General features: G+C 45.6%; 1 protein-coding gene across 1 annotated transcript in view; it reads right to left on the bottom strand.

The window, feature by feature from the left end:
• Nucleotides 1-22,743, bottom strand: part of LOC125278735 (centrosomal protein of 128 kDa-like) — a 168,896-nt gene that overhangs the window by 125,043 nt on the left and 21,110 nt on the right. The window contains exon 5 of the mRNA XM_048208080.1: nt 20,755-20,876. Within this exon, the coding sequence (XP_048064037.1) occupies nt 20,755-20,876 (122 nt within the window). The remainder of the gene's footprint in view (nt 1-20,754; nt 20,877-22,743) is intronic.

The raw sequence follows: 22,743 nt of genomic DNA, 5'->3' as shown, positions 1-22,743 counted from the left end.
ACAGATCACACTTCAGGTTAGTTTTCTTTATTTTACAAAAAGCACAACATTTTGTTTTTACTCTGAGTGTACACAAATAAAAGAAGATATTCAACAGATTAAAATGGTGTATAACTCTTAATTGTATGTGCAACATTGACAGAGTATTTTGAGTCTCTTTCACACTGGTAAGAAAAAAACCGCGGTGGTATCGCCGGCTATACCTCAGACCTCAGAGTGTTAATAACCCGCTGATACCAGCACAGGCACAGGAGACAGAACGAGCAAGAGGGAGATCTGAAGAAAAAACGCAGGAAGAGAGATAAAACACAATACAAAAGAGCTCAAAAGAATATCACTGGAATGAAGGTTTATGACTGGGGAAGTGCTTTAGGACCCACATTTATATTAGAAAAGCTTTCCAGCACTGGAGAGAGCTAAGCGGGAAATCCTGAAAACAGACGTGGAGGCTGCTTTGATTCCGCTTCACATGTGAGTAATTCTGGGTTTTGATTGTCTGGAAATGCCGTGCTGTTGGTGACTAACAACGAACACTTTGTATTTACTCTTGTGTACTGTGCGTTCATTTTTTGTGCTTCCTTGTCATTCTTTCATCAACTGCGCTTTATTTTTCGTGAAACATTTTGTTGCGTGTCAGCTGTGATAAACAGACATCCACTCGCATTGCGTGTGTAACAGAGGCCAGCTACTGAGAGTTGTGCAGATAAAACACTGCGCACTGACGACCGCTAGAGAATGCAAAGTTTTGCGTCATTGTTAGTGCACTTGCCTCGTCTGCCAGCAGCAATCAGCCAGGGTTCGAGACCGACTTAGAGCAGAGTGGCTAGGATTGGAGGGTGAGTTTTGAAGGCGGAGCAATGGAGGGAGGGGTGGGTTTGTTTGGGTTGATTTAAAATATCAACAATGTCCAACAGCGTTTTTACTTATCCCACCTTTAAGGATTGCAAAGAGACAAAGTGGTCAGATTTGTTTGGACCAGACTCATCCCCCTAGGGGCTGCTGGAGGTCCCTGTATAAACTTCCTATAGAGAAATGCACTGCGGATCTCCAACGGAGAGTTGTTCACTGGGCGGTAGCCAAAAACAGACATGTGGCACACACTGACCCCACTGTAGAGAAAGAATGTCCTTTTTGTGGCATTGAAGAGTCAATAGATCATTTGATTTTAAATTGTTTAAGGTTCAGAGGATTGTTTCCGATCTTAGATGGGTGGGTTAGAGATTTGGGGTAGTTTTTTAAGAATAAACTTTTCATTTTTGGACCAAAATATGTTGCATCAGAAAGGAAAAAAAATGTGTAGGAGGAGCAAAGATGGCAATATGGTTAACACAGAAAAGAAAACTGAAAGGAGAAGTAGATCCTGAGGTGGTTTTAAAGGCTCTTATAGAATTAAGGTAGAAACTCGCATATATTAAACTGACAAATAATCAAGACAGATTTATTGAAATTTGGGCTCTGAATGATGTTTTGTTCACAGTGGATTATGAAAATGATCTGGTATTAAATTTGTGAGTTTCTGTGAAGAAAGGTTCAAATGAGGTAAAAAAAAAAGGTCAAATGAGGATCGCAAAATTTTATTCAATAATTTGTTAAATTTATGTGAACTTATGAATGTTTTTGAGTGGAAATATAAGTGTATGTATGTATGTATGTATGTATTTTTCATACTCTATCGCTCTCTCTCTCTCTCTCTCAACTGCGTTAATTACTGTATTAGTCTGCTATCAATGGCTCAAGCCTCCATTACTAGTTCTGAAATTAAATTTTGGAATTAGCAACGGAGGCTTGGGATGAGATGCATAAATTAGTCCCACACACACGAGTTTAAGGACAAAAACATGACAAATGTCTTGAAATATAACATCTGAAAAATGTCTTGAGGTGTGGTAACTGCAGAATAAGTGGAATAATTGACAACGGGCCGTTGAATTATTAGGAAATAATGCACACCTGCGACTGATTGCTCCTGTCTGCCTCGCTGCAGAGTGGTTTGCATCTGTAGCTCCGTATAGCTTCGTATTGAATCTTTATTCACTATCATTCCTTGTTGTTTTTTATTATCATCACCATATATCTGATATTGTCTAATATTGTCTATGACATTAATCTGACGTTGCTAGCTTTTAATCTACAACCCCATTTCCAGAAAAGTTGGGACATTTTGTAAAATGCAATAAAATCCATAGTCTGTGATTTGCTAATTTTCTTGAACCATTTTTTTTTTTTACTGACAAAAGTACAGAGAAAAGATTTCCTATGTTTTCACTGACCAACTAATTGTATTTTGTAAATATATTAAAAAAATAGATTTTGATGGCTGTAACACTCCAAAAATGTTGGGACAGATTATAAAATAAAAGTGAAAAGATTATAGAATATCCAAATTAAACTCTTTTGAAGCAGTCTACAATTAGGGAGCTTCTCTGTCTTTGCAAGCAAAGATGGGTCATGGCTCACCACTTTGTGACAAATTTCATTAGAAAATTGTCAAACTATACGAAATTCACATTTCCCAATGCAAGATTGCAAAGAATTTATGTCTTTCACCATCTACCATAATATTGTGAAAAGATTCAGGGAATCCAGAGAAAACTGTGTAGGGCAAGGCAGAGAAACCAACATGCTACTGTATTAAACAGTACTTTGGCCCGGGAGTACTTTGCAAAACCGTTTTCACTTAACAGTCTGACGCTGCATCAAGAAATGCAACTCAAATCTCTGTTACGCAAGGAGAAAGCTATATGTCTTCATGCTGAGATCTCTGGGCCCGAGCTCATCTCAGAGGGTCTAAAAAAAAAAAAACAGAGGAAATGTGTGCTGTGGTCAGAAGAGTCCATGGTTCAGCTTGTTTTTGGAAAAAACGGACATAGAGTTTGCAGTTCCAAAGATGAAAGTGACCATCCAGACTTTCATCATGACAGGTGCAAAAGCGTGGTACGTTGCACGTGGTACAACAAAGTGGTTTCTTAGACACTCTAAACCATAGAATGGATGTGCTTGACTGCCTGTTTGCAGTCCAGATCTGTCTGCTATTGAAAATGTATGGCCCATCATGAAAAAAAGAATCAGACAACGATGACCACAAACTGTTGAGAAGCTGTCTTATAGCAGGTGAGATCAAATCTCAAATGATTAAAAAGTTTAATTAAATGAAAAGTAGATGCGACAAAATGGTAGACATGCCTCTGTCCCAACTTTTTTGGAGTGTGTTGCATTCATCAAAATCAAAATTTGTTTATATACACAAAATACAATCAAGTTGGTCAGTGAAAACATTGGAAATATTTTCTTTGTACATTTGTCATTTAAATAAAGGTTGAAGAGAATTAGCAAATCACAGATTATTGATTTTATTGCATTTTACAAAATGTCCTAACTTTTCTGGAAATGGGGTTGTAAATCGCTATCACAACATGTTAGCATTTCGGTACCCTGTTAACTTGTCATCCGTGCCTACACGCTCCTTTTTCTACGAGTCCATCAAACAATTGTGGCGAGTCGGATCAGTCTACAAATATGGTGAGTCATTTCATCTTCCCATGTTATTGTTACATGCACTGCCTGTCACGTGTTTAGTATAGCTTTCTCTGTCAGCGACAAGGGATTCACATGTCATAAACGCAGGGAAATAGTCAGGCTGACAGAGAAAATTTCAGAATTAGAGACACACATCCAAACTTTTATCAAGGATAGTAGGAATGCAAGGGCTTTAGATACTATTTTGGATGCGACTAGGTTATCAAACCCTGTTTGGTTCCGGCTGTAGAGCCCATGCAGCAGGGCAACTGGGTGACTGTGAGATGGCATAGTCGTGGTGCAAAATACCACTGTTCTGTTCTGATTAGAACTTCAAACAGGTTCTCCCGACTCAGTAATGCACCTACTGAGAATCCTGTTGAAAGAGCTCTAGTTATTGGCGATTCTATTACACGGAACGTGAAAATAGAGACACCAGCCACCATAGTCACACGTTTGCCGGGAGCCAGAGTGCCTGACATCAAAGCAAATTTAAAAGCGCTGGCTAATGCTAATCATGTCATGGATACACCAGGTTCCACCGTCACTTCCTCACAATGATCACTTTCCCCTCCTCAGTATTAATCACCTGAACCTGTCACTGATCAACCCATAGAGCCATAGACTATTTAAGCACACACCTCAGTCACACTCATTGTCTGTTCCTCCTAGCGGATACAAGACTAACTCTATGCTCTACTTACCTGTTTGCTATTCGTCTAAGAAGTTACCTTCTCCAGCGCTCCACAATCTTTACTCCATCTCCTTTGTCCCCAACGTCATCTACTGTCGTCTGTGCACTTCCCGTCTTCGCGGATTCACTCTGGTGACCAGCAAATGAGGTGTGTGCTCAACCATTCCCCTTCATTCATACGTACCGAAAACTTTTAAGCTGGCTAATATTAAACCTCTTATTAAAAAACCACAACTTGATCCTAGAGAGTTAGTCAATTACAGGCCTTTTGGGAGATATCATTAGGAAGCATGTCATTAGTTCCCTTTCGAAGGGAACTCCACTCTGCGTTGACAGAACACATTGGGGAATCGTCACGTGACCCAGGTGTCAAAAGCACTATCCAACAACTCCAATCGCTATTGGCCGGCGACAGCCTATGACGTCATACGGCGCGACCCGGATGTATAAAGGGAGCGCCTGGAGAGACAGTCACTATCTTTTTCGTCTTTCGGGACTGTTTGTGTCGTTGCACTGTCGTTTTCTCCAAGTGAGTATTTCTGGTCTAGCTATGTCTGAGGACAAAGTTAAACGTTTCAGGAAGTGTGCGGATCCTTGCCCGATGTTTTTGACTCCGGAGGATCCTCACACCTTATGTGTCATCTGTTTGGGAGAGGAGCATGCACGGGCAGCGTTTGAGGACGCTGGCTGTGAGAAGTGTGAACGTTTTCCTATGAACGTTTTCCTCACGCCTGGCTCTCTTCTCGAGGGAAGAGACGTCGACACCTGTGCCCGGTGGATCCGGTCCTGCTCGCGCTGAGGCCGAGCGGCGGCTGCATTCATGGGGCTCACAGGTGGAGCTCGCCGCCAAGTTTGAGAAAGGTGTTACGGTCTCTCAACCTCAGGCGGCGGCTGGCGGGGATGAGCTCCTGGATGACGATGATGTCCTTTCCTTGACATCATCGGATCCAGGGGCGAGTGCTCTTCTGGCGGAAAGCCCCCGAGAGCAGGAGGTGGCTATGGAGGAGGAAGAAGGGACCAAGGTCGCTTCTGTTTCCTCCAAGCCCCCCTGTCCAGCATATGTCGAATTACTGGAGGTTGTGGAGCGCGCCGCCGGCAGGCTGGACGAGTGGTTTCTCTCCGATCACAACCCCGTAATTCCAGTGAGCCTTCCATTCCTTCCGGACCTGCATTCTGAGGTTAAGAAGGCATGGAAGAACCCGTATTCGGCCAGGATTCATCTGCATCAGCGGGGGAATTTCGCTGATGTGGAGGGATTGGGCCAGTACGGGTATGTGTCGATGCCTCCCATTGACGAGACGTTCGCGAACTATCTCGCCACGGGCAGTGCACCGACACTTAAAGCTCCGGTTCTGCCGTCCAGACCCCTTAGAATGACATCTCTTCTGAACGGCAGAGCATATGCTGCTGCAGGTCAGGCTGGTGCTGCTTTACACACTATGGCGGTGTTACAAGCATACCAGGCTGACCTGCTGAAGGACCTGGATCAGGGGCAGGGTTTGTCCCCTGAAGCGGTGGCTGAGCTGCGCCACACCACAGATCTCGCTCTCCGGGCCACCAAGCAGACGGCCGCCTCGATTGGTAGATCGATGGCGGCTATGGTGGCCACGGAGAGGCATCTGTGGTTGAACATGGCAGACATTGGGGAGAGAGAAAAGGGCTCTCTCCTCGATGCCCCGGTCTCGCCATCTGAACTTTCGGCGGTTCCGTTGAGGCGGTAGTCGGAAGGTTCAGGGAAGCGAGGGCGTGCTCAGCAGCATTTAAGAAGTGCATTCCGCTCAGGTCCGATTCTGGGCCCAGACAGCCGGGAGGCTCTGGCCCGCCTCGAGCCGAGGCTCAGAGGCAGGGTCAGAGATCCAGTGTCGCCGCTCGAGCGCCTCCTCCACCACGGAGTAAGTCGCAAAAGCGACGGGATGCGAAGAGAAGGAGAGGTGATCTGAGAGAGGTGATCTCTTTTGTTTTAGTTAAAATTTCCTTCGCCCCTTCTCTTTGTCCTCCCGGGATACATTTTTAACTATGCACGTTCGGGATAACATCCTTTGAACAGTCAGGCCGGTGGCCGGCCGATGATGAATTTTCTTTCTGAAGGCCCGCCTTCTGGCTTGATAGTGAAAAGGTTCGGTGGTTTACGGAACCAGGGATATCGTTCTTCCCCTTTGATAAGGAATGAAGACGGATTCTTTGGTCTGGAGAGTCTGGTTTAAATTTGACCTTGTTTTTTATTCCTGTTTCATTTCCTGAATGTGTAACAATAAATGTGTTAGGGGTTCTTTGGGAAGAACTGGAGTGTGAGATTGACTGAGCAAGCCACAAAATGGCTGCTGTTCAGTTTTTCTCTGTATGCTCAGCCGTTCGGCTATCTTCAGTATAGTTTGAGCTGGCACTCATCACTTCAGTTGCTTGGGCTAGGACTATGGTGCGTATGGTATATGTGAAGTTAAGTTCTCATATGTATTGTAGTTCTGGCCTCCTCCTGAGGGAGTGGCCTGTTTTCTGTCTGCCCATATTATCCCCTTGCTATAATATGTAGGTGCAATTATGAGTGTAACAGCTAGGTTGTAGACTGTTTTGTTAGAACCTGATGCTGTTTTCTCAGGTGGTAGGCTATATGTTGTCTAGGCCCCACTCTCTAGAACTTTCATGCTGTGAGAAAATGTTCTCTTCCGAGCTCCTTGTTTTCCTTGAGTTGACGATGCGATTAGCTCCGTCCTCTAGGCTTGGAACAGATTTGAGAATCTGTGGTTGGGATACGTTTTTCTCCTTTTCTTGAAGCATGCATATCAAAGTTCCTTTGAAGTTCTAGACGTTTGCCCTACATTTGTATGTGAGCTTAATATGCTGCCACAGGTTGACACCTGCTTTTGTATAGTAGGCCCTTTTTGAGAAAAGCCTGGCCTCTATCTAAAGTGTTTGGTGACCCCCTTTAAGCCCCAGCTAGGAGAGTTTTTTGTTGTCACTGAGTGCTTCACCTGTTGGTTTGCATATTCAGGGTGGATAGATCACTTTCTGTTTAAAGTGTGTATCTGTCAGCTCCCTTTCAGTTATCTGTCTGTAAGCAGCTTTATTGCATATACGGTGATTGTAGGCTAGATTGTTAAGCCTCTTTCTAGGTAGCAATAGTGTTGTATTGGCTGTTTCATGGATATCAGTGCTCACATACTGTGTTTACACTGCTTCAGGCCCTGCAGCATGTTTGTTTGAGGTGGTAGGCTTGATTAGCCTCCCTTAGACCATGTTGGTTGTTTCGGTTCCCTTTAGTCACAGAACTTAGGGTACTTTGCCTGTTTGGAAAGTGTAGCCTAGCACAGGTTGTAGTTAGCTTCCCATAGCTAGTGGGTTAGAGCTGGTTCCCTATAGCTTGGTCCCCTGGAAACTCACGAGCTGAAGCCTTGTGTCATTGAATCGGTAGGCCTCTTCTGGCCTCCGTTTTAGTTTACATATGGGCACAGTTTGTGTTTTTTCTGTGCGGCTCAGGATGAGATGTCAGTAGTGAAGCCTTACTGAGGTTCGGCTTAACCTATTGTTGCCTCTTTGAATCAATGATCCTAGTTGAGCTAAGAGCCACCTAGGGATTAGGTTGGACCTTGTGCTCCTGGAAACGGCCACGAGACGTTCGCCTTGTGTCCTGAGGGAGGCTAAGCCTACGGGCCGCCTTTTTGGATACACTGGCGTTTGTTTAGGTGTATTTCTCTCTGAGAACTATTTCTTTACACCTTGTTGGCCAGGGGCCCAAGTGGTAGATTCAACCCCCTCTTTTGCGGGTTGTTTACCAAGCTTGGGACCTAAAACACTGCCACGAGCTGATGCCACGTGTTTGTTGAGGTTATAGGCCTTCCAGGCCTTCCTTAATACGTGTTGGCGTATGTTGTACTCCTCTTGCTTAAAGAGTAAAAGGTGCTTTTACTGAGTACACTGCTCGTCGGATTGTGTTGGGTATAGTCTACCTGTTAGGTGAGCTCTGCGCTTCCCCTTGGGTTTGTAATGGTGCTTAGGCTCCCTAAGCTGATCATGATGGTTTGGCCTTGATCAGGCTCCGTCTTTAGGGTCAGCCCCAGGCTGGTTTGTGCTCCCTTTTTCAGGGCTTTCAGCGCACAGCCTCCTCAGTGCGTTAATTAAGCACTGGGTAGATCCTAGGTTGAGCGGATTATCTCCCCTCGATATGAGGGTTCATAGCACTCAGCTGAGTTCTGCTCTCCAGGATGCCCGTCTCTACGCGTGGGTCTGAGCTGGTGTCTGCCTTTCTGCAGTCACTCTTACCTACTATCTTCCTGAAGAATGCGTTTTAGAGGCTCTGTATTCAGACAGGGTTGGCCCGAACTGAGTCTGTTCCCTGAGAAGACCATGTCGGCCTCCCTGGTGGCAATGAGGGTGACCTTGCTCACCTCATGAGTGACTGGCCGAGGTTCCCTTTGGTTCCTTGGCCACATTCCCTTAAAGGAACCACTTTTCTCACAAGAAAATTGGGTTCTAGACGCCTTAGCGTTTCTCTAGGCTCTATTTGTTAAAGAGAAAGGTAGAAGCCTGTGGGAAGGTCTGCTTGGGCTGTTGGCCAAAGGGAATGCTGTCACTGACAGCCTGGTGTGACCCGAGGGGGAGTTGCTGGGCAGTTTGAGAACTGCTCTGAGGTCTTTGCCTCAGCCATATTTTTTGGCAGGCACTCCCCTCCAGCATGGCGGCGTGGGTATATCGTTCCCCAATGCGTTCTGTCAACGCAGAGTGGAGTTCCCTTCGAAAGGGAACGTCTCAGGTTACGTATGTAACCATAGTTCCCTGAGAACAGGGAACGAGACTCTGCGTTCCTTTGCCATGCTTCAGGTTGCCTGCCTTCAGAACAGTCCCTCAAGACGATAAGATAGTGACTGTCTCTCCAGGCGCTCCCTTTATACATCCGGGTCGCGCCGTATGACGTCATAGGCTGTCGCCGGCCAATAGCGATTGGAGTTGTTGGATAGTGCTTTCGACACCTGGGTCACGTGACGATTCCCCAATGCGTTCTTTTAACGCAGAGTCTCGTTCCCTGTTCTCAGGGAACTATGGTTACATACGTAACCTGAGACGTTTTCACTGTTATGCTGATGATACTCAGCTCTATATTTCTTTGCGCCCGATGAAACATACTAATTCACAAAATTAACAGAATGCATAGCTGATAAAAAAATTGGATGACTAGTAATATCCTACTACTAAATTCTGAAATGTTTTTTTTTTTTTTTTTTTTTTTTTTAACCTTTATTTAACCAGGAGAGTCCCATTGAGATTAAAAACGTACTCGGTTACTAACGTAACCTCGGTTCCCTGAGATACTTCACTCGTACTGCGTATGGGGAAAGGTCTCCTTTTTCCCCGTTACTGAAGCCTTTTTCAATAACGCAGTGTAACTGCATCGTCATTGGTTCACTCATAGACAAGTTGTTGAACCAATGACGGCGCGGCATAGCTGCGTGACCTATGGCGACAGAGCGTGCGAATATTCCCGCCAAAATGGGCGGGGTTTAGGGCTATATAAGCGGGCGTTTCGCCATAGGATTTCAGGTCATTCGACTGAAGCGACGACACTGAAGCCGCAGCCTCGTGGCACGGCATGTAACGCAGTACTCGTTCCGTATCTCAGGGAACCGAGGTTACGTTAGTAACAGAGTACGTTCCCTTTCGATACTTCACTCGTACTGCGTATGGGGAACGAAATCAACCGCGCTGTGCCACGGCAGGGAACGACTGGACTTGTCTTGGGCACCGTGAGGGAACCAGAGGACAAGTGAGAAGGCCGGAGCCGTCGAACCCTCGTTACACTACAAAAAGGGAGTTAACTCCCAGAGTGGCATGAAGTGGAGCTCGATAGAGGCCGCTGGATCATACCGAGAGGACCCGAGCTTGTAAGGTCGGGACGTCCAAATGATAAAATCTGACAAAAGTGGACGGCGAGGACCAGCCGGCCGCCTCACAGATGTCTTTAATCGAAACTCCACTAGACCAGGCCCAAGAGGAAGCCATTCCTCTAGTAGAGTGAGCTCTAACTCCTATGGGGCAGTCGAGGCCCATAGAGGAGTAACAAAGAGCAATAGCGTCGACTATCCAACGCGAAAGACGTTGCTTTGAGACCGAAGACCCCTTGGTGCGGCCACCAAAGCAGATAAAGAGCTGATCAGATTGCCGAAAAGGCTGTGATCGATCAACGTAGGTCCTTAATGCCCTGACAGGGCAGAGTAGTTCCAACTCTCGCTCGTCCGATGAGGGAGGAAGCGCTGAGAGGGAAATAACCTGTGCTCTGAATGGAGTTGAGAGCACCTTAGGGACGTAGCCATGCCTAGGTTTCAAAACGACTTTGGAGTCGTTGGGCCCGAACTCAAGGCATGCAGGGCTCACGGAGAGGGCCTGCAAGTCACCAACTCGCTTAACCGATGCTAGTGCAAGTAGCAGAGCGGTTTTGAGCGTCAGGGGCCTGAGGTCAGCTGAACGCAGTGGCTCAAAGGGAGGCCCTTTAAGAGCTCTGAGGACCAAAGAGAGGTCCCAGGTGGGAACAGTGAGAGGACGAGGAGGATTTAATCGTCTAGAACCTCTCAAGAAACGCACCACGAGGTTGTTTCGTCCACTGACTGGCCAGCGATAGGAGCGTGAAACGCTGCAATGGCTGCTACGTAAACTTTGAGCGTTGAAGGGGTGCGACCCAGATTCAAACGCTCCTGGAGAAAAGACAGTATCGGAGATACGTCACACTCCACTGGGTCTATGTTGCGTGTAGAACACCAGTCAACAAAGACCGACCATTTCTGGGCGTAGAGGCGTCTCGTGGACGGAGCTCTCGCCTGAGAAATGGTATTCAGCATGCCCCCGGGGAGGTTAGCAGGCTCCCGTCGAGGGACCAGAGGTGCAGAGCCCAGAGTTCTGGCTGGGGATGCCAAATCGTCCTGTTCGCCTGAGAAAGCCTGAACAGCTCTGAGGACCAAACTTGGCTCCTCCAGAGCGGGGCCACCAGGAGGACTCTGTGCTTGTCTTCCCTGATTCGTCTGATGACCTGTGGGATCAGAGCGATCGGGGGAAAAGCGTAAAGAAGGGTGCTGGGCCAGACATGGCATCTTCCTCCTTCGAGAAATAAATTGGGCAGTGAGAGTTGCCTTCTGAAGCAAAGAGGTCTACCTCTGCCTTTCCGAAGAACTCCCAGATCATGAGAACCGTCTGGGGGTGGAGCATCCACTCGTCTGAGGGGACATTGCTCCGAGATAGCATGTCTGCTCCCAAGTTTGTTCTCCCGGGTATATGAGTCGCCCTGAGCGACTGAAACCTCGGTGATGCCCATTCCAGAAGACGCTTCGCCAGAGCGCATAAGTGGCTGGACGAAAGACCGCCCTGGTGATTTATGTATGACACCACTGTCATGCTGTCCGACTGGACTAAGACGTGGCGCCCTGTCAGGTGTGCCTGGAACGCATGAAGGGCTCGAATCACTGCCAACATCTCGAGGCAGTTGATGTGCAGATGGCATTCCTCGTGAGACCACGAGCCGAAGGCCGGTCTGTCCTCGCAAAGAGCGCCCCAACCTGTGTTGGACGCATCCGTTGAGAGCACCATCCTTCTGGACACCGCCTGTAGGGGTACCCCTTGGCTGAACCATACAGGGTTCATCCAGGGTTTCAGAGCTGCCAAACAGGCCTGATTGACCCTGAGACGCAGGCAGCAGTGCCGCCAGGCGTGAGGAGGGACCCGGAACTTCAACCAGTACTGCAGAGGCCGCATCCGAAGAAGGCCGAGCTGCAGAACCGGGGAGGTGGAAGCCATCAGCCCTAGCATCCTCTGGAAGAACTTCAGAGGGAAATAGGCTCTGTTCCTGACCGATGCCGCGAGCTGCTGAATGGCCAGAGCGCGCTCTGGAGATACTACAGCCGTCATACGGACTGAGTCGAAAACTGCACCCAGGAACGTTATACGCTGGCTGGGGAGCAGTGAGCTCTTGGCAAAGTTGACCCTGAGACCCAGGCACTCCAAGTGGCTGAGTAACACGGATCTGTGATGCTCCAGCTCGGCTCGTGACTGGGCTAGGATAAGCCAGTCGTCGAGGTAATTGAGAACCCGGATTCCCATCTGTCTCAGTGGGGAAAGCGCCGCGTTCATGCACTTGGTAAAAGTGCGAGGAGCTAGGGACAGTCCAAATGGAAGGACCGTATATTGGTAAGCCACACCCTCGAACGCGAATCTCAAGAAATCGCCTGTGATGGGGGGCTATCTGGATGTGAAAGTATGCATCTTTCAGGTCCAGCGAGCAGAACCAGTCCCCGGGGCAAACCTGCGTGAGGATCTGCTTCAGCGTTAGCATCTTGAACTTCTGTCTCATGAGGGAGAGGTTCAAGAGCCTGAGATCTAAGATGGGTCTGAGACCGCCATCTTTTTTGGGAACTAGAAAATAACGGCTGTAGAACCCCGAATTGCTCTCTGAGGGAGAGACTATTTCTATAGCTCCTTTCCTCAGAAGAGACGTGACTTCGGCTCGGAGGACATGAACGTCGTCCGTGTTGACTGAAGTCTGAAGCACTTCGGGCGAACTGAAGAGAGTAGCCTCGACTTATGGTTCCCAGAACCCAGCTTGACACTCCGGGGATGGCCCGCCAGGCCTCGGCCCACGTGACAAGGGGCTGAATGGTATCGGGTGACGGGCCGCCAATCGGGGGCCCGTGCACCGGAGAGAGTGGAAGAGGAACTTCGCTCTTTCTTAGAGAAGGTAGAATATTCATAGTGTTCGCCATAAGAATAGCGTTTTGCATGGACGCAGCACTGGGCCCAGTTAGCACAACACTGAACATATCTCCCACGCCCGGAGCTGAACGAGGCGGAGGGGGGGTGGAACGAAAGAGCTTTTGGGGTGGTCCGGCCGTGGCGAGACTTTGCCCCATCCTCTTCCTTCCTGAAACATCAGGAGGGCTTAGGAGGCGTCGGGTCCAGCGTAATCTTAGGCCGGGGTCCCTGACGTTGCCTCGGGAAGGAGGAGCGCTTACGATGGCGCTGTTCCTTGGGTGGTGCTGCCTGAGAGGTAGAGGGGGCAGGTTTGTTCTGCTGAGCCGGCGCAGACTTGGGGCGGCTGGAAGCAGACGTGGAGCTAGAGCGTTTAGGCAGGAAGTGTCGCATAGCCTGAGACGACTTTTGTGCTGCAGTAAAACGCTCCGTAAAGCCCTCTACTGCTGGCCCGAAGAGACCAGAAGGAGAGACCGGGGCATCCAAAAAGGCCGTCTTGTCCATCTCCTTAATCTCGGTCAGGTTGAGCCACAAATGGCGCTCAAGCACGACCAGGCTGGCCATGGATCGTCCAATGGCCTGAGCTGTGGCCTTTGTGGCACGCAGGGCTAAGTCAGTGGCGCTGCGGAGGTCACGGAAGGCAGGTGCATCGACGCCGGACTCATCCAGAGAACGGAGGAGCTTCGCTTGAAACACCTGGAGAATAGCCATGGCGTGCAGCGCTGAGGCAGCCTGGCCCGCGGACGTATATGCTCTGCCAGCCAGGCAGAAGTGGTCCTGCAGGGCTTGGATGGAAGGGCCCTCTTAGTTTTCCAACCCACAGCCGTGGGGGGACAGAGGTGAGCCGCCACCGCTTCGTCCAGGGGCGGTAGATGCTCGTAACCCTTCTCTTCAGAGCCATCCACAGAGGTGAGAGCTGAATAATGCGTAGTACATAGGCGGGCAGAATACGGGGCGCGCCACGACTTCGTCAGCTCGTTGTGAACCTCTGGGAAAAACGGTGCGGCGCGTTGACGAGGGGCCTGGCGGGAACCCGGCAGGAACCACTCATTGAGCCTGCTCCGTGATGGCTCCTCTGGCGGAGCCCATTCGAGGTCCAAAACCTCTACTGCTTTCGAAAGGATGCGGAAGAGCTCGACATCCATACCCGGCTTGCAGTCAATGGGCTCCAGCGAGGGAAGGCGGGCGGGGTCAGAATCACCGGCCCAACCTTCGGATTCAGAGGCCGCGAGAGACATAACGTCATCAAGCGGCTCGTCCTCAGAACCGCCAAAAGAGATGAGGTCGCTCGCATCTGCCGAGGGACGCAGCTCAGGGCGGGAGAACAGGACGGGGGACTGCTCTCTCGGGGGAGGGGGTGAGGCACGTGAGGAAGCCGGCGTGACGTCATCCAACTCCGTGCGCTGGGCCGCTCTGCCCCGCCGTCTCTTCCTAGCCGGCTCGCGGGAGGAAGAAGACGGGAGGGCGCGAGCGGCAAGATCGCCTTCACTGAAGAAGGCGATCCGCGAGCGCAGAGAGGCGAGACTCATGTTCTCACAGTGAGAACACGAGGTCACGGTGAGCGCGGCCTCTGCATGGGGTCTGCCCAGGCAGCCGACGCACTCACCGTGATCGTCGTCATGCAGAGGGGCTCTGCATGTGCCACACGAGTGGCGCGGCATTTGTAACAACGCCGCCGCCGTGAAAACGCCGTTTGAGGGGCTCTTTTAGAGCGGCGAGGGCCGCTAGAGCGGTGAAAACCGCTGTTGGAAAGCTCTTTTAGAGCGGCAATAAACCGCGGGAAAATCGCTCTTTTAGGCACGCCGGATGGCGGCAGGAGACGGGCTGGCAGGCGGCCGGAAGCAGGAAGCGGGCGGCTCGAGACGGCGCTCGAGGCGGCAGTCGACGAGAGCGCCGGCGCTTCTTCCTTGGCAAGCTCAGCAGTCCGCTGCGGGAGCCTCTTCGACGGCGGCGAGAGCTTCTTTCCAGGCGAGCTTCTTTCCAGGCGAGCTTCTTCCAGGCGGCGAAGGCTTCAGCCGGAGATCAGCGAGGAGCGATGTGAAGTCGTCGCTGAAGGAGAGAGAACTGAAATCCTATGTCGAAACGCCCGCTTATATAGCCCTAAACCCCGCCCATTTTGGCGGGAATATTCGCGCGCTCTGTCGCCATAGGTCGCGCAGCTATGCCGCGCCGTCATTGGTTCAACAACTTGTCTATGAGTGAACCAATGACGATGCAGTTACACTGCGTTATTGAAAAAGGCTTCAGTAACGGGGAAAAAGGAGACCTTTCCCCATACGCAGTACGAGTGAAGTATCGAAAGGGAACCTATTTTTCAAGGGAGTCCTGGCCAAGAGGCAACAGCATTTACACAATTATAAACATACAAAGAAACATCAAAATAACACAGGTTATGAAAAACAATTGCACATTATTGAGGCAGTCTCCATTGCTTTCAGTTTAGTTTTAAAAACGTTTAAGGACAAGAGCTCGGTCAGTTTCCAGTCCTTCTGCAACATGTTCCAAGCAAAAGGAGCCGAGTGGACAAAGGCTTTTTTCCCCAACTCAGTGCGGGCAAAAGGAACAGAGAGCAACAGCTGATCGTTTGATCGCAGGGAGTAAGAGTCAACACTTCTCTGTGTGATTAAAGTACAAATGTACGGAGGCAGTAATCCAAGCATAGCCTTGAAAATAAAAGTGTACCAATGTCCCTGCCTCCTAGTGGCCAGAGAAGGCCATCCCACTCGTGAATACAAATCATAGTGATGCGTCATGGCTCTACAGTTAGTAATGAACCTCAGAGAAGCATGATAAACTGTGTCCACCATTTGAAGACATGAAGAAGAAGCATTCATATAAAAAAGATCACCATAATCTAGCACAGATAAAAAAGTTGCAGTGACAAGGCGCTTTTTTACTTCAAAAGAAAAACACAATTTATTACGGAAGAAAAACCGTTTTAAAAAACTAAAAAAGTTTTAATTTCTTCACAAGTTTTTCTATGTGTGGTTTAAAAGTGAGGCAGTCATCAATCAAGACACCAAGGTATTTATATTCATGAACCACCTCTATGACATTCCCTTCAAGAGTGGACACTACTGGAACAGTCTGAGGCACCATCGTACAATTTGAAAACAACATTAACTTAGTTTTGTCAGCATTAAGGACTAGTTTTAACTGAAGAAGTGAATGCTGGACAACAACAAAGCTTTCTGCAGGGTTTCAATGGCATGAGCAAGGGATGATCCATAGCAGTAAATAACTGCATCATCAGCATAAAAATGCATGTTAGCATTAGAAACATTTTGACCCAAGTCATTGATGTACAAGATAAATAGGAGGGGCCCCAAAACTGAGCCCTGTGGCACCCCCTTGCAGACAACAATAAAATCAGAACAGAGACCCTCATATTTAATGCATTGAGTCCTGTTATTCAGATAATTTGAGAACCATGCAACTGCATGCTCTGACAATCCTGAGCAAATTAATCTGTTCTTTAAAACAGCATGGTCGACAGTTTCAAAAGCTTTTGACAGATCTAAAAAAAAAAAAAAAAAGTGAAGCACAGAACTGTTTCTTATCGAGTGCCACAATAATATAATTTATCACCTTCATAGTAGCGGTGATAGTACTGTGCTTTTTTTCTGAAGCCTGATTGAAATTTAGAGAGGATGTCATTTGAATAGAGGAACACTTTCAGCTGATCACAAACAAGAGATTCCAAAATTTTCGATAAAACACATAAATTTGACATTGGCCTATAATTAGACAGAACTGCTGGATCACCTCCTTTTAATAAAGGTAGAACAAAAGTTGATTTCCAAACTGATGGAATTTCTCTGGTTTTGATTGAAAGATTAAAAAGAATTGAAAGTGGCTCTGCTATAAAATCTGCTGCCTATTTCAAAAAGTAAGGCTCCATCAAATCTGGTTCAGGGGGTTTTGGGTCATTGAGGTTCTCAGTGGTAACAGACAAAAAGTATTCAGATTTGGCCTTTTTGATAAGAGAAGTGCATTTATTTCTAAGCCGTTTGAAAACAGACCAATCAGTGGAAGAATCTGTTTTTCTTGCCTTGACCCATGCTCTGTTACACTCATGAATGGTATCTGCCAGTTCTGGTGAAAACCAGGGATTTTCTCGCCCCTTCACTCTGCATTTCCTTAAAGGTGCCATCGAACGTTTTTTTACAAGATGTAATATAAGTCTAAGGTGTCCTCTGAATGTGAAGTTGCAGCTCAAAATACCCCATAGATTTTTTTTAATACATTTTTTTAACTGCCTATTTTGAGGCATAATTAGAAATGTGGCGATTCATGCTGCGGCCCCTTTAAATTGCGCGCTCTCCGCCCCCTCCCGAGCTCTCGACTCTATCACTGCATAAACAAAGTTCACACAGCTAATATAACCCTCAAAATGGATCATTACAAAGTGTTCGTCATGCAGCATGTCTAATCGTGTAAGTACAGTGTTTATTTGGATGTTTACATTTGATTCTGAATGAGTTTGAGGCTGTGCTCCGTGGCTAACGGCTAATGCTACACTGTTGGAGAGATTTACAAAGAATGAAGTTGTGTTTATGCATTATACAGACTGCAAGTGTTTAAAAATGAAAATAGTGACGGCTCTCATCTCCGTGAATACAGTAATAAACGATGGTAACTTTAACCACATTTAACAGTACATTAGCAACATGCTAACAAAACATTTAGAAAGACAATTTACAAATATCACTAAAAATATCATGTTATCATGGATCATGTCAGTTATTATCGTTCCATCTGCCATTTTTCGCTGTTGTCCTTGCTTGCTTACCTAGTCTGATGATTCAGCTGTGCACATCCAGACGTTAATACTGGCTGCCCTTGTGTAATGCCTCGATCATGGGCTGGCATATGCAAATATTGGGGGCGTACACCCCGACTGTTACGTAACAGTCGATGTTATGTTGAGATTCACCTGTTCTTCGGAGGTCTTTTAAACAAATGAGATTTATATAAGAAGGAGGAAACAATGGAGTTTGAGACTCAGTGTATGTCATTTCCATGTACTGAACACTTGTTATTCAACTATGCCGAGGTAAATTCAATTTTCAATTCGATGGCACCTTTAAAAATACATATTTGTTTACAATTTGCATAAAACTTTCCTTAAAAAAATGTCAAAGTTACATCTACATCTGGTAGTAGCCCTATGTTTTCCCATTTCACCACTGACAAATCATGATGAAAAGCTTGTTCATTAAAATGTTTAAGATTCCTCTTACAAACAACGTGTGATTTACATTTTGAAATTTTAGTATTTCTACAGGCAGCAACTACACAGTGATCACTTAAAATAATTACAGAAGACACCCAGAGAAGAGAACTTATGAGGCACGTTTGTTAAAATCAAATCAATCAAAGTGGACCTTCTGGACTCTTGAGATTAGGCCTGGTAGGTAGGTGGACTAACTGGGTAAGATTAATAGAGACACAAAACCTTTTAAATTCAACAGAACTTGCATTTAGCCAGTCCCAGTTCAAATCTCCTGCCATAAGTAGTTCGGTGTAACTCAATTTAGTCAAAAGATCCTTTATTGAATATAGTGCCTCTTTTGAAGCTGAAGGAGGCCTGTAACACCCAACAACAGCAATAGAAAGGGACTTTGCTATTTCTACATTCAAGGCCAAAAATTCCATTTGTTTGCAAATTGATTGGGACAAAACAATAGAGGTATTAAATCCTGATTTAACGCAAAAAGCTACACCGCCGCCTTTTTGGATTCTAATTATTGGACAAAAACCTCTGCACGTAATAACCTAGAATACTGTCTAACACTTCATGGTTGCTCTGTTAAGTCTTCGTCGTCGGTTAGGAACCCTGGGTGTGCTCTTTGATACCAATCTTTCATTTGAAAGCCACATTTCTAGCATTTGTAAAACAGCATTCTTCCATCTTAAAAATATATCTAAACTACGACATATGCTCTCAATGACAAATGCGGAACATTTAGTTCATGCATTCACCTCAAGTCTAGTTTACTGTAATGCTACTGGGTGGTTGCCCTGCTCACTTGATAAACAAACTACAGCTGGTACAAAACGCAGCAGCTAGAGTTCTTACTAGAACCAGGTAGTATGACCAAATTAGACCGGTTCTTTCAACACTGCACTCCTTATTAAACATCATATAGATTTTAAAATCTTGCACTAAATGGTTTAGCTCCCCAGTACCTGAGCGAGCTCTTAACGCATTATAGTCCTTCACGTCTATTGCGATCTCAGAATTCTGGCCAGTTGATAATACCTAGAATATCAAAATAAACTGCAGGTGGTAGATCCTTCTCTTATTTGGCATCTAAACTTTGGAACAATCTTCCTAAAACTGTTTGGGAAGCAGACACACTGTCAGTTTAAATCTAGACTAAAAACGCATCTCTTTAACCTGGCATACACATAACACATTATCAATTTAAATTTTCACATCTGTTAAAGGATTGTTAGGCTACATAAATTAGGTCAGCCAGAACTGGGAACACTTCCTATAACATCTGATGTACTTGTTACATCAGAAGAAGAATGGCATCTACGTTAATATTAGTCTCTCTGTTTATACCGAGGTCTACCGTAGTCAGTCAAATCCGGGCTGTATCCAGATCAGATAGAGAACCTAAGCCTAGACACGACCACAACACATCCCTGAAGTGTCAGCAGAGATTGTGTCAACTAGACCATCCCCTGTGAAGACCTCATCAATACAACAGCCAGTGGCACAGATCCTCAACAAACCGTTTTCATACCGGCGTGATGAATCCGATCTTCAACTAGATGGAACTGGATTAAATATTTTGACTGTTGTGATCGTAATCTGACTTACGACCTGTAGCGCTGCCTGAATCATAATCATTCACTGTTCGTTGTAGGCCAGAGGAACAAGATGAACTGGCCGCCAACTGAGCCTGGTTTCTCCCAAGGTTTTTTTCTCCATTTTGTCACCTGTTGGAGTTTGGGTTCCTTGCCGCCATCACCTTTGGCTTGCTTAGTTGGGGACACTTAATATTCAACAATGTTTTTGATCTGCCTGCATTGACATCATTGTATGCGAACTGAACTGAGCTGGACGATGACATCACTGTTTTCTCCAGAGCTGATGTACAGATAAATTAACTAAATTAATAACTATTGATTTTTACAAAGGAATGAATCAATACTGAATTTACTTAAGCTGGACAATGACACCATTTTCTTCTTGAGCGGCTGTGCAGCCAAAATTATTTGGCAGTTATCACTATAAAGCTGCTTTGACACAAACTGCATTGTAAAAAGCGCTATATAAATAAAGTTGACTTGACACCTGAAGTGTAACAGACACTCCACTTCCTGGCCACCTTACCACCTCAGGTGTGCATTATTTTCTAATAATTCAATGGCCTGTCATCAATTATTCCTTACTTATAACTTCTATTTTATTATAACTTCTTAGTCTCCTGCTTGTCCTGTCAACTCCTTGGTAGATAGAAGACTATTAATACATTTTTGGGTGCAGGACAAAACACTGATTTTGGGTACCAGACAAGACTTGCTGTTAACGGGTTTTAGATATTAGAAAAAAAAAAACTGTTGACTGATTTTGGATACCAGACTGGAAAAGAAAGGGGAAAAAAAAAAGGGATATCTTGATGATGATCCATAATCCAGTGTTGGATCTGATATTTCTGACATGGAGATGTAATCCAACAATTTGAGAAGTATTTAAGTGGAAAAAGATATGCATGACTACACAGTTATAAAATATATCTATACATTTCGGGTTGAATAAAAATAACTATAACATGATACAATTAGTCTCAGGGGTGCATTCATACCTGCTCTTCAGCTTGAGCGGAGTCTCTGAAATGCACTGCGACAGATCTAGACCGTCTTCTGTTACCTGTGTCCACACTCCCATAATCTCTCAAAGGGGACGTGGGGAGGTAGTGCCTCCTATCTACAGGGTAAGAGACAGATATGTGGAACTAATGTACTGCTTACTGCATACTGTAACTATTTTACTACTTACTGCACTCTGTTATAATGTTTTTAAGTAGCATGTACAATGCTAAGATATTTAACCGAAGTATGCAACAATCACACTACCATTCAAATGCGGTCTGTGTACTGTCCGTGTACTTTTGCGTCCATTCGTTTTTCCTTTTTTAAACCAGAAATGAAATATGGAAAATGGGGTTTCTTTGTTTTTTTATTTTAACACTTATGAATAGAATTAGCAGATACGAGGTGATTTTCTTTATGCAATATTATTATTTTGTGAAAAATAATATCATTGATATACAACTTGTTTTTTTAATATGTAAAAATGCTAAATTTAATTTACAGTGTTTTGCGGCATACACATAAAGCGCCCTCTAGTGGCTTTTCCTCTGGCGTCAATAGATTGACTCGCTTCAAGAGCCTGCCTAAATGATATTGATTAATTTTCATTTGTTAAATTACTATTGTTTATTTTTACATTTTTATTTTAACCTAAACATTACATTTCTAAACCTTGTAGCCTCTTGTTTAGCGCTCTAACATTATTGAGTTCCCGCTTGTGGTCTCAATGCCCTCATTTTGCTTTTTACTCTGTTTTATATGAATAAAGGCCAAAACGACATCTAAATTACTGTGACTTTTTCGTCTGGCTTTGTTAGGCGTTTTATATTATTTTATATTGAGAAATTGTTTGGTATTAGGAGTCTATAGCTATGCTATTGCTGTTCAAATTGAAAATATAGCCTACCAACATTTGTGATGACAAAATTATACCCCAATATGTAATTTTCATGAAGACATAATTCCCATACCCTTTGCCTCAGTGGAGGTTTGACAGGAAATATTTCTCAGTTCTCATTGAAAGCAATGCGTTTCGGCCACGTCACTGGGACATAAAACAACAACCAGAGAGAAACTATTTTCTCGCACATTTTCTTGTCATCAACAGCATCTAAGGCTAAGACAATGGCATCGTGGAAAGTGGAAAGGACAAAGTGGATGGACAATATGTTTATGTTAAGCGTTTATATCGGTTTTCTATAACGCTAAACGTTGAGAGCGCGTCGATCACACGAAAATGCGTATCAATAATATGAGTGTGCAATGTTTATGCCAAAATGAGTTTTGGTGTGCATATGGTACGTAGTTTTTCGCATGCATATGATACGCACTTTATGGCGTATAATACGCACGAACCCCCCACCCATCCACCCCCATCCTACCCAAGAGCGTGTCATATACACGCCATAAAGTGCGTATCATATGCACGCCAAAACTCATTTTGGCGTATATATTCTACGAGATTACACACGCGTAGGCCTACTATTGATATTCTCATGTGATAGTGTTGTGCCTTCATATTCGGCCTGGCCTGCTTGTCTGTATATCTTTATTGGTCATTTAATATCAGTGTCTTAATGCATTAAGCATTTTCTTCATAACTGTGTTTTATTGGAAAATGCTTAACGTGTTATTGTGTTCATAGTGGGCTGCTTATAAGGTGTAGTGAATTTGCTCCGCCAATATCACCTACATTTAGCCACATTAAGCGCTTATTTTTAATGGTGAGTGGTTAGAATGTCCAGCTTTGCTAGACGCGTTTGCCGCCATATATAGCATCTCTTGGACATGCTGCAGTATCGGACCCCTCGTGAGTGAGAATGGGGTGGAAATCAAGTCAAGTATTATCATGTTTCAGAGACATGGATCTCGAAAGTGTGGGAGAAATAACAATTTTATAAAAGAAAACTTGTAAATTTAGTAAAAAAAGTAAACGGACCGTGTACTTTTGCGTCCATTCGTTTTTCCTTTTTTAAACCAGA

This window comes from Megalobrama amblycephala, linkage group LG11, assembly GCF_018812025.1.
Source record: "Megalobrama amblycephala isolate DHTTF-2021 linkage group LG11, ASM1881202v1, whole genome shotgun sequence".
NCBI lineage: Eukaryota > Metazoa > Chordata > Actinopteri > Cypriniformes > Xenocyprididae > Megalobrama > Megalobrama amblycephala.
This window is presented reverse-complemented; position numbering and strand designations above follow the sequence as displayed.